Source organism: Brachionichthys hirsutus, unplaced genomic scaffold (assembly GCF_040956055.1).
Source record: "Brachionichthys hirsutus isolate HB-005 unplaced genomic scaffold, CSIRO-AGI_Bhir_v1 contig_1405, whole genome shotgun sequence".
NCBI lineage: Eukaryota > Metazoa > Chordata > Actinopteri > Lophiiformes > Brachionichthyidae > Brachionichthys > Brachionichthys hirsutus.
The window spans coordinates 193597-204715 of NW_027180323.1; the positions used below are offsets into that span (position 1 = coordinate 193597).

At 44.3% G+C, this 11119-nt stretch overlaps 2 protein-coding genes across 2 annotated transcripts; both read right to left on the minus strand.

Moving 5' to 3' along the window:
• Nucleotides 1-90: 90 nt before the first annotated feature.
• LOC137912737 (RCC1 domain-containing protein 1-like) lies at nucleotides 91-2040 on the minus strand. The gene is made up of 8 exons (XM_068756873.1): nucleotides 1851-2040; nucleotides 1538-1732; nucleotides 1298-1463; nucleotides 930-1051; nucleotides 736-848; nucleotides 491-617; nucleotides 387-416; nucleotides 91-264 (listed from the first exon to the last, which is right to left on the minus strand). The coding sequence occupies exons 1-8, from the start codon at nucleotides 2038-2040 to the stop codon at nucleotides 113-115; spliced, it is 1095 nt and encodes a 364-aa protein (XP_068612974.1). The 3' UTR covers nucleotides 91-112.
• Nucleotides 2041-2405: 365 nt separating this feature from the next.
• Nucleotides 2406-8117, minus strand: LOC137912724 (protein unc-45 homolog A-like). The gene is made up of 19 exons (XM_068756858.1): nucleotides 8094-8117; nucleotides 7794-7986; nucleotides 7361-7536; nucleotides 7177-7266; nucleotides 6860-7027; nucleotides 6539-6707; nucleotides 6270-6440; nucleotides 5853-6024; nucleotides 5418-5718; nucleotides 5233-5327; nucleotides 4936-5077; nucleotides 4623-4763; nucleotides 4166-4293; nucleotides 4012-4078; nucleotides 3792-3905; nucleotides 3582-3697; nucleotides 3216-3333; nucleotides 2976-3131; nucleotides 2406-2875 (listed from the first exon to the last, which is right to left on the minus strand). Exons 1-19 carry the CDS (start codon nucleotides 8115-8117, stop codon nucleotides 2600-2602), a joined length of 2817 nt encoding a protein of 938 aa, XP_068612959.1. The 3' UTR covers nucleotides 2406-2599.
• Nucleotides 8118-11119: the final 3002 nt, after the last annotated feature.

The following is an 11119-nucleotide window of genomic DNA, read 5'->3' on the forward strand; positions in this document are numbered from 1 at the left end:
CAGAGATGAGAATTTGTGTACATTATAAAATACATTTATTTCAAAGTCTCGTTTGTGATAATACACACGTCCAAAGTACAGTGTCCACTTTTATAAAAAGGATTACGTGGCACTAAGTTACTTCCTCCTTGACGACAGCGGCAAAAGTGTTCCACGCCCCACACACGACATCAACGACACGCAGCTGCTGCTGCTGGAAGAACGCCACACGCTGAGGCTCGTCGGTACTGGTCAACGTCCGGTTTCCAAGTTGGCCGTACTCGCCTGCAATGATAAACGGGAAGGAATGGCTCAAATGAAGCATATTTAAAGTGTTGCTTTAAAATAGATCATTTATTTGAAATGGTACAAAAATGCAAAAACCATCGCATCCGATCCGAACATACCCCAGCCCCAGGTGTAGAGATGGCCTGTTGCTGAAATGAGACCAGAGAACAGTGACAATGCTGTAGACTTGCGAAGGAAAAAAACAATGGGCGATGCTTCTTACTCGTTACTGCGGCCGTGTGGCGGGAGCCGCAGCCGACGGTCCTGATTTCACATGAGGGAGCGACGTCCAGCAGAGCTGGGAAGGCCTGGATCGATAGGAACACCTCATCGTGATCCTCCCCTCGTGGCTCTTCAGGAGGACGTGCGCCGGCGTCTTTGCGCGGTTGACCTGTTCAGGGCGGTAAATGATGCGACACGTATAAATTTATACAAAGTCATTCAAAAAAAATTGCCTCAACAGAAAACAGTTTCACCTGCTTGTTGGCGATATTGTTGCCGTGGTGCTTTCCTCAGTCCTCGTGATGGAAGCCCAAGCTGACCGCTTTCATTCCAGCCCCACACATAAAGGTCGCCTCCATCTACAGAAAGGGATCGTAAAAGCTTTGACCCAATGGAGGACAACAAGATGCTTCACCGCCAACGTGTCGTGTGGAGCGTACCACTAATGCAGGCAGAGTGCCAGCCTCCTGTGGCTACGCAGCTCATGGGCATCCCCCAGAGAGCCTCCACGACTCTGGGCTCCTCCTCAGAGGTCAGGCCTCCATGTCCCAACTGACCATGGCTGGCAAAAACAACAACAAATGCACACAGAAAAGATAAACGCATGCCCGGGACATGTGAAGTTTAACTCAGGTATTTGGTGTCATTGGTACCTGATGTTATTATAGGATTACTGTGTTTACTATGTAAACGTTGTAAATGTTGTAAATGTTATGTGTGCTTTTTAATTGGACCATTGTGTCTGCAAATAAAGATTTTGATTGATTGATTGATTAATAAATAAACGGGGTGCAGGTCCTGGCTCTACCTGCCTATTCCCCAGGTGTACACGGCTCCAGCGGCCGTGAGCAGGACCGCATGCTCCGCGCTCAGCGACAGCCTCTTGGCGGTCAGCTGTGGCGCTAAGAGGCGGTGGAAGGGCGGCTTGGCTGCGAAGTAGCCTCCAGGGACCAGCGGGAGATTCAAAGGAGCGCCTGAAAGCAGCACAACAAAAGGACTAGTTTATAGTCGGTGATCACAAACTCAAGGACGTTTTAATACGCGTTACCAAGGCGCCCGGGCTTTCTCTCGGAGATCCGCGGGGCCGTCTTTTCTTCTCCCTGGAGATCCCAGGACTCAATCCGGTCTGGGAAAGCGAGGATCAAGCGGGATTCGGCGACGCAGGCGTCGGTGCAGCCGCGGATCTGGTTCACGAAGGCGCAGCGCTCTGCTCCGAAGCCTGCCAGGCACACGCAGCCGCCCCCTGCCAGGGCGAAGCGGCATTACAACCTCTATTTATATCACAAACACGTGTGTGTGTGTGTGTGTGTGTGTGTGTGTGCGTGCGTGCGTGCCAGAGCAGTTTCCTCTGCTAGGCTTACCATCCAAATGCAAAGACGCTCTCCGACTCCAGCTTGCGCTGATTTGATGGCTCTCCGAGCAGCAGCTAGCTAGCTCTGTCGGGCTAGCTACTTTCACTTCTCGGACGTCGTCGCTCGAAGCTCCTTTTTTTAATTTCTCCTCTGCAACTATCTGTCCAAACGCATTAAAACCGAACCCAAACCACCGCATTTCTCACGGCCACGCAGTTTAAGCCGTCCAACGCGGGTATCCGCAAAGTGTTGACATTTGACGTAGAGCTGCATCGCGCATGCGCAACGGCGTCACTCCACAAGGATCGACGTCACCGGTTTTATTTGTTTTTAGTCAAAGTAAACACAAAAACAAAACCAGATGACAAACAAGTAGAGTAGGAACGTCGTGATAATAGGGATTTAAAATACACATTTAAAACGAACGCGTGAATAAAATGCTTTCACTTTAACAAATGCAAAATAGAGCCGTTTTGTGGAATAGACATAATATCATGGAATGACAATCTTTAGTGAAGAATGCATAAAGTATAGCCTCATTAATATCCAAGCTGAATGTACGTTGCCTGCCAAGAGATGCATAAACATACAAAAAGTACAATCAATGAAAAAGTCAATCACAAAAACTCTTTGTTGCGCGTCAACTGGATTTCATCTTTCTTCCTAACGTTTGCTTCAGTCATAATTTCCACATCAGCTTCTACAATCTGACTTCCTGCTGGTTCAATGCTCTTAAACATTGTCAAGAGGCACTTTTTTCAGGGTTCACTTTCCTTGCCCTCCCTGGTCTTGATGATTCCGTACCCCACAGCCTGGTCCAGACACGTCTGAGCCGCCTTAGAAACAGCTCCCGGCGTCCCTTCTCCTCCCTTCGCCAAGACAGACAGGATCTCCAGCGCTTCGCTCTCCACGAGCATTTCAGCCAGACCCTTCTCCGCCCGCATCATGTTCTGAACTATGATCACTCCGCGATGGCGCAGGTCTGATATTTCGCTGAGCAACAGAGCCTGCATAATCTCTAGCCAGTGGGTCGTCTGAGAGGAGAGGGGGAAAAACAGGAAATGATTTCAGCTAAAACAGAAAAATGCATCATTGCAGTATGCGATAGTGCTCGAAGTGTGGATGTGTGCGTACTGTCCCAGGGATGCGGGTGCAGAGCTCAGGCTGTTCTGCAGTCAGCATGGCCAGAGTTCCTGCAGCAGCTCTCCGCAGCCTCTCATCCTCCTCTCCACTGTAGAGCACAAGCAGCTTCAGACGATCGGTCCCTGTGGCCAGATACAGCTTTTGCACCTGGGGAAGGGCCAAAACACACAACCATACTTCAACTTTTCAAGACATTTATGCAATAACGCAATATAGAATGATGTAGCTCACCTCTGTGCTTAAAACCAAATTGCACATGCATTCTGTGGCAGAAGCTCTAACCAGTTCGTGTTCTTCAAACATATAGCCTTCAATTTTTGGCACTGCCTTCTCCTTTATGATCTTTTGTCTGTCGAGCAACATCAACACAAGCAGCCACTTTAAAATCCGATGCAAAATGTCATGTTATAAAGCAAAAAAAAAGCAACTAACTAACTACCCTTTTAAAATCGTCTTTGTTTTCAGACTTCCCAATGAACAGAAATACATCAAAAACAATTAAAGTCTGGTTTGTCTGTTCTCTGCTAATTAACTGGGTGTTTTGTACATGCACATATTATTATTTTTTTCGAGGAGAGACGCTCCCCAGTGGCCAACCTGAGTCTCTCACTGATGCCGGCCAGGTTGGTAAGAGCCATAAGTGCTTCAAAGTTCTGCAGCAGGGTGCATTCAAGGCTGAGAAGACTGACAAGGGGGCGTACTACCTCATAGATCTGATGACAAAAAGCGAGGCAAGATTAAATAGGAAAAGTTCTTCTCATTTTTTATTTTTATTTTGAAGAATTTCTTCGAGGACATTCTTCTCACCCTTTCTCCTGGAAATGCAATTTCTGGGTTTGATGTGATGGCTATTTTTGCCAGGGCTTGTGCTGCTTTGATTTTACCTACATCTGTGTTGTCAGACGCCAGAGGAATTAAAGCCTGTGTAGGAGAATACTCGACATTAATCACGTAAAAACAACTCAAAGTCAAAGTATTTTTTGGGAGCTTCCAAGCTAAACTAAGTTTATTTACGTGGGTGCTCTACCTTTCCTCCACCCTGTGCCACCACTGTGCCTCTGTCTTCCTGCCGGTCCACTAAGGCCAAAAAGACCCTGCCGAAAGAAATGGCATTAAGATAAAAAAAGAAAAGTATTTACAGAGGAAAAAATGAGTGGGGAAACTGACTACCACGGGCCTACCTGGCGATACACTCCCTACAAGCCTCGGTGAGAGCAGGACTCTCCTGCTTGACCATACACACCAATGCAGACACCACACCAGCCTCCAGTAGCTTCTTCAGTCTTTTCTCCACATAGGAAGGTGCGTCCTGACACGTGACAAGAAAGACACGCTCGCATAAAACAGCCAATCATAAAGGAATACTGTGTGTGTGTGGTTCGCGAGTCTAGCAGCACGGTGGCGCAGTGGATAGCGCCGTTGACTCACAGCAAGAAGGTCGGAGGTTCAAATCCAACCTGAGGGCTTTCTGTGTCTCTCCCACTTCTTTCCACCACTAAAAATGTGCAACTTAGGTCCAGGTCTTTATAGTGTTTTTTTTTCTCTCTCTTTGTCCCTCTTCCAGGTCTTTATTGCAAAAGAGAACTAATTCTTAATCAACTTGCCCGGCTAAATAAAATAGCATATTTTAAATGTTACCTTTGGGTGCTCCTCGGGCACATGCTGCTTTGCATACTTTGCCAGCTCCACCATCTGAGGGTCTGGTTTCTCCACATCATAGCTGTTGGTGCAATTCACTAACGTGGAGCCCACAGCAAAGAGCACCGTCTTATCCTCAGACTGCAGGCAGGCGAAGGAAAGATGGTTGTTAAAGCCATCCTTAGATTGGTCCTTATGCATACATAAGATATTCTACGCGTGTCTGATTTTATGGTGGTACCGGTACTTTCAAAATATACACAATAGTCATTAAGGATGAAACCTTACAATCACAGACAGTCATCACTCAAACCTTTGCTAGCTCACACATGGCCAGGAGAGCGTTTTTGTCTTCCGCCAAGTCCTCCTTCACATCGGCATCGAAGGTGAGGTAGGCAAGTCCTTCCGCCGACCACCGGCGAGAGGCTGGGGGCATAGACTCATTACAGAGCCACCTAAAAGACAAAGTGACTAGCTTTTTATATAAAATAAAATAAATCCAACATGATTTTATTATAATGGAGCAACAAGGATCACACATTTATCTTATTCAACACCAATACTGTACACACACACACACACACACACACACACACACAGGCAAACGTACTTCCTGCACTGCTTGGCAAGTTTTAGCGTGGATCCCTCTGCAAACTGCTTCATGCTGAAATCAGTCCCTCCTGCTGATCCAAGCTTGCACAAGCCCTGTGCAAGAAGCACAAGACACCATGGCGGTTCCAGTCATTTCCCACTACTGTCTGGAATAAACGAACTGCTTTTTGATGCAGCACTTACCACCAGGGCTCGCACACGTATCCTGTCATTTTCACTCTTTTTATACAGGTCCTTCAGAAGGGACACGCCATTGGCTGTTATGAAGGACGCCCTCTTGGCTTTGCCTGCGGCGTGAATGACAGCCTCCACGGCTACCTGCTGGTGAGTTATATCCCCGGAGGCACAGAGGGATATCACCGCATCAATCAGGCCTGACATCTCCAGAGTTCTGTTTCCCACTTCACTTGGTCCTTGGAGGAGCACCGATACCGTTTGAATGGCTCGCAGTTTTGGACCAATGCCAGATTGGCTAAAGTGTTGCCTACCCAGAAAAACATTTGGAAAAATTATTGAGACCGTCACTTTTGAATGATGGTCTGTTTCTCTTTTTACGTTCATTTTCAGTTTTTGCAGGTCAGGTGACAGAAAGAGGAAAACCTTTGGTTGTTAACTCACTGCACATATTCTTCACAAAGTTTGCTAAAGTTCTCCCTCTCTTTGTCACTCTTCAGGTCATCATAGAGTTTGCCAAGCAAGACGGAGCAGCTCATATGGGAGTTGTCTGTAAGCGGTGGTCCCTCTGAGAGCTCAGGAACCGTCCCAGCCACCTCCAGGATTTTCTTCAGTCCTACAGGGAGGACAAAAATGTCATTAATCGCAGTGAGAGACAAAATTGGTGATAGACTGAGACAGAATTGGAACAGCTAAAGCCAGAGGTGAATTTCTTCTGAATTTAGAAAACAGAAAATGTGTATGTCGATAATGGAAAACTGATACAGATCCATGTTTGTCTGTATATTTCTGTCTGCTTTATAAAACATAAAAGCACAAGAATGTGGAAGATATTACTTTATCTGCGGGTGTGTTTCATACCTTGGTCTATCACCCATAATGTAAGGGAGTTATCTGGGTTTTTCAAAGACTTGCGGGGAACTTGTTTGACCAGGAGGTTGATGGCGCCGTCTCTACCCGGCCCCGACACTTCAAATGCTGGCAACATTTCCAAAAGGTGGTGCAACATTGAGCGGAGCTCCATGGAGGGTTCTGTGTCAAATTTATGCATTCAATTATTACTGAAAGCACAGAATAGAAATCTGACGTACATGTTATTGAAGCCGTCAGGAAGCGCAGTCAAAACTCACCAGGAAGTATGGCTTCATCTTTCCCCCTGATTTCTCTTTTCATGCCCTCCGTCAGCGCCTCGAACATTACCTGCAGCAGGTGGCAGGCAGCCAGAGACACGCCGGAAGCTACGGATCCCATCACCGCACACAGCTGGCCCATTCCCAACTCATTCACTATCGCCATAGTCTGGGAATAAACAGGGGGCGTCAGGAATAAAAAGCAGTTCGCCAAACGACAACAGGGAATAGCCTTCTGACAGAAGGAAGAGACACACGTGAACATCTGCCGATAAGCCTCAATACAGACGACTTGGCAATGAATGAGAAGGTCAAACTTACTCTGGACTGATGCCCAGTGCACAACCCAACCAGGGTCCTCAGGGCAGAAAGGACCACTTCCTCCTGCGTTGACTGAAGAAGTTTCTGAATCAGCTTCACGCCATCGTTACGGAAGATCCGTTCGGCTCCCGCGTCTTCTCGAGATAACACCACGAGGTTCTGAGCAGCCTGGAATTTCACAACAGGCCCCATTATTTTAGTGCAGTACGACTTTGCAGGAAAAATAAAATTCAGTCCAGCTTGCTAAAGATACAATCAATGCAGAGAATAGCATTCATGTGAAATACGTCAGCAATTTATTGTCATTACATGCCAACCTTTTGTCGATCAACGTCTTTCGCAGACGCATCTAAGAGGACGGAGAACATTTGCTGTACACGAGCATCTGTGGATTTTAGTTGCATTGACTAGGCAATGAAGAGAGAGAAAGCACTAGTTAGCAACAACTTCCAAGTCAAATCAAATAACATGCAATCAACATTGAAAACAAAATATGCCCACCTTTTGTTGGATCTGTGCTCCCAGCTGTCTGAGCAGATCCTGGAAGGCTTTGTTTTTGGGCTCCAGCTGTGCACATCTCTGAGCATCCAGAAAGGCCTGGTCAAGACGAGCCAGTTTCAGAAATGCCTGTGCTCTCCTGAACCTGGCTTTCACATCACCCGGGTCATTATCGAGAGCTGAAGGGCGGAAGATAAAGAGAACACATTCAGGATCAGGCTCTCCACACATCCTACTCCAAAGTCAGTGTATCAGATCAAACAATTAGAACCTAAAGTAACTGTAAATAGTTTCCTCCACCCTATGTGTGCATGTGTTTTTCTAATTATACACTGTGGGAAGCTCTGACTATTTTCAAATGACTTATTTTAGCAGCCCTCAGACCTAAACCTGAACCTGCCACAGAAAATCAATGGATAGATTTAGTTTATCTCACCTGCGGTGGCATCAGCCTCTGCCTTGCTGTATTCCTCCAGCTTTAGATAGCATGCAGAGCGGTTGCGGTACAGAACGGCGCTCTCTGCTTGTCCGTCGCACAGCTTTAAAGCTTTAGTGTAGCAGCGGACAGCTCCCTGCGTGTCTCCTGCCTTAAACAGGGTGTTGCCCTCCTCCTTCAGGGCTGCAGGGTCCTGAGATAAAGGGGGGGGGGGGGGGGGGGGGTATTTAACAAGGCAGTAAAGTTATCTGAATGCAATCGGCTAATCGCAAATGGCTAAATTACGCAGCGTCACATTACCTTTTCTTTATCATTGATGCTCATCTTGAATCTGCAGCAAACTAAACACTTGATGCGGTGATTATGTAGTTTAACTTTATGTGCAAGCCACCGCTAGCCCCAAAAGAAATAATGCTACATGTCACTCTGCTTCCTGTTTTTTTGGCAGCAGGTTGATGACGTCATTCAGGCACTACCCCGCCCTCTACCGACGCTGCATTACCAGAACATAAATGGAAGACGGGAGCCGAGCTCTTCCTCTCCTTTATTTGGTAGCATTTATTTCTGCGCATTTCTTTAGGTCACAGACACCGAAGCTTTTTATTAAAGGGTAAAACAGAAGAAAGGACGTAAAAGCCTTTAAGTGATTATTTTATTTCAGTGGATTCAGAAGCAAGAAGTGTTTACATAAGAGATGTGTAAACGACGTTTCATGGTTTTCTTTTATGACATTTAACTAAGTGTGCTACATGACAAAGTTCTTCTTTCTCTTCTTCTTTTAATATCCTTTGTTTTTATTTATATTCTCTTATTTTAACTGAATAATGCTTTACGGGTTTTTTCCAATAAGCCCATTTAAATTGATCTCTACTCTGTTTGAAGGACTCAACTATAGATATTAAAGATACCTCGGTAATATGCAAATAAACTGGTATACAATCAGTAATCGATCAGATCAATACGTCAAGTTCAATATGTACAAATAAATAGTAACAATCAGTCGTATTGTTACCTGAATGCTCCGCTCTCGCTCTCTCCATTCACCTCACTGGTCTGCTGTCTCTCATCTCCCAGAGACTCTTCTGTTTGTATTGTAGAAATGAAGAACTAACATTCTGTATCATGTATCGAGTTTTACTTATATGAACATGATACCATGATGATGTGTTTGCTGAAATGTTAATCTCAACAAGCCAAAAAGATTAGATATACCATACCGCGCAATACCATGCAAGATTATCCTCAATAAAATATGCAACCAGCTAATGTGGACTGTATTTCCCACACCTTTCACCCAGGTGAAAGTCTGACACTTGTTTACCGTGGCAGTCAGGCACCATTGTTGTGATTCCACTCTTACTGTGGTGACAAAAAGATTATTTTGGGATGTTGCTTTCAGGTATTCTCATATCACCGTGGCAGCTTAATAGCACAACAACCAGCCTGAATAGTCGGTATATATTTACTAAAAGCTGGGCTTGTTGTGAAGCTTCATGCATACCAGATCCACGGGACATGAACAGCATGAGCAAAGCAAAAGAGGCGAGCTCGAGTCTGAAAGCGCAATGAATACCAGCTGAGTAAACATGTGTTGCTTATCACAACTTGTTGCTGGAGGAGAGTTTTTTTTTTTACAGAACACGGTTTTGTGAGTGCTGTTGTTCTGCCTGGTACAGAACCTATTTTTCGAGTCTTGGTATAACACATTTTGAATGGACCAAAGAAGGTTGTCAACTTGCCAGCGTCTTGTGACAAGAAAATATCTGTTCATGTTGTGTGCAATGAAAAGAGATGATCAATTATTAAAGCACCAGCTCAGATCCTGTGTCCTTGAACACATGCCTGACTTGCTGCAAGATCAATGGAAACATCAGAACAATGTGACTTACCTGCAAGGCATCACTATATGTGTCATTAAATATCTACCAGTCTTTGCAGTTGTTTACCTTCACGATGATGCTCACTCCTCTGCTGTAAGATATAAGGCCAGTCTCAAGCTTTGATGGATATATTGCATCGTGATTCAGGTAAACAAATGTCAAAGTTACCCCTCATTCCACAAATTACATAACTGGAAATTGAGCTTAATTTACTCCATAATGGAAAGGTAAGACAGATAGGACTCACTTGCATCAAGATTCAAACAAGTTACCTTTATTTGACTGCTTGACACATTTAACATGCTATCAATGGGACTACACAAATTGTTGAAACAAAGGAAAGCCTTTTCATTTACAAACTGCACAAGAGTACACAGAGAGGTCTATTGTCCTCTGGATCCTGGAGTCTTAATTATATTCGATTATATTAGATAGAACTTTATCAATCCCTTGAGAAGACTCCTTCAGGGAAATCCTTTTTTTTTTTTTTTTTGCCAATATCCCAACTTACTTCATGTCAAGTTACTTTATCCTGTGTGTCGTCCTTGCCTTTAACTTTTTTAACATACCAGACGACTGTCAATATGCCTGATTAGGCAATTTAGTCTTCTCCATTGTTGAGTGACGTGGACTTCTGTATTGTGGACTCGGTCCATTTATCAGAGTGGATGGTCAGACTAAGCTACCAGGGGTACAGCCCACACAATAATGGGCTATGACATTCTTCCCACTCTTTGATTATTTTGCACTGGAAACGAAACACACTCCTCACGTACTATATTTTAAGATTTTCCATGTATTGTTGCAGACACATCACAGCAGTTATTTGGACAATGTTACCAGATCTGCTTATGGGCCCTTGTATTAACAGAAATAATTACAGACATATTATTGTATACTGCTGCTGGGATGTTCCAAATAATACATTCATAATAATACATTAGTTGAATATCTTTGACTTTATGCAGGTGATGTTAGACATGAAGTAACTGTGTAATAAAGTGCTGTAAATAGATATACGGTCGAAAAATGTTATGCTCATTCCTTGTGTATTTATATGACCTTATGAAGAAATGCAATGATTCAATTCCGACAGTATATTATATTTTTTGTCACAGATATTACAAGTATTTTTTTATGAAATATAATCATCAAATACCAAAATACCACTTTGATTGACTACTGAAGTATTAAAATTATTCAACCCAAGTATCTATATTGGGCTTTTGCAGCTATGTCCTACTGTAAAAACAAGACACAGCCAGACACCTGCTCCTGGCACTGTTCCTGAGGAATCTTAACCCATTCCTCATGGAAAATAATTCCAGTTCTGTATAATATTCCAAGGTTCGTGGGATTGGTATAACCTTCATCATTTTCTTTTCCTTTTAAAGGGATATAAGTCAGCTGACTTGTGACAGCCCCTTTGTAATGTTTCAGAACATT

What these genes read in the sequence shown, in the direction of transcription:
- LOC137912737 (XM_068756873.1), bottom strand. Translation starts at nt 2,040, where the DNA reads ATGCGGTGGTTTGGGTTCGGTTTTAATGCGTTTGGACAGATAGTTGCA. An exon ending in GCCAACAAGCAGGTGAAACT is followed by an intron (nt 618 to 735) that starts GTTTTCTGTTGA and finishes CCTCCTGAAGAG; the next exon opens with CCACGAGGGGAGGATCACGA. An exon ending in TCTCTACACCTGGGGCTGGG is followed by an intron (nt 265 to 386) that starts GTATGTTCGGAT and finishes TTATCATTGCAG; the next exon opens with GCGAGTACGGCCAACTTGGA.
- LOC137912724 (XM_068756858.1), bottom strand. Translation starts at nt 8,117, where the DNA reads ATGAGCATCAATGATAAAGAAAAG. An exon ending in CTTTGTGAAGAATATGTGCA is followed by an intron (nt 5,719 to 5,852) that starts GTGAGTTAACAA and finishes TTTTCTGGGTAG; the next exon opens with GCAACACTTTAGCCAATCTG. An exon ending in GGCATCAGTGAGAGACTCAG is followed by an intron (nt 3,334 to 3,581) that starts GTTGGCCACTGG and finishes GTTGCTCGACAG; the next exon opens with ACAAAAGATCATAAAGGAGA.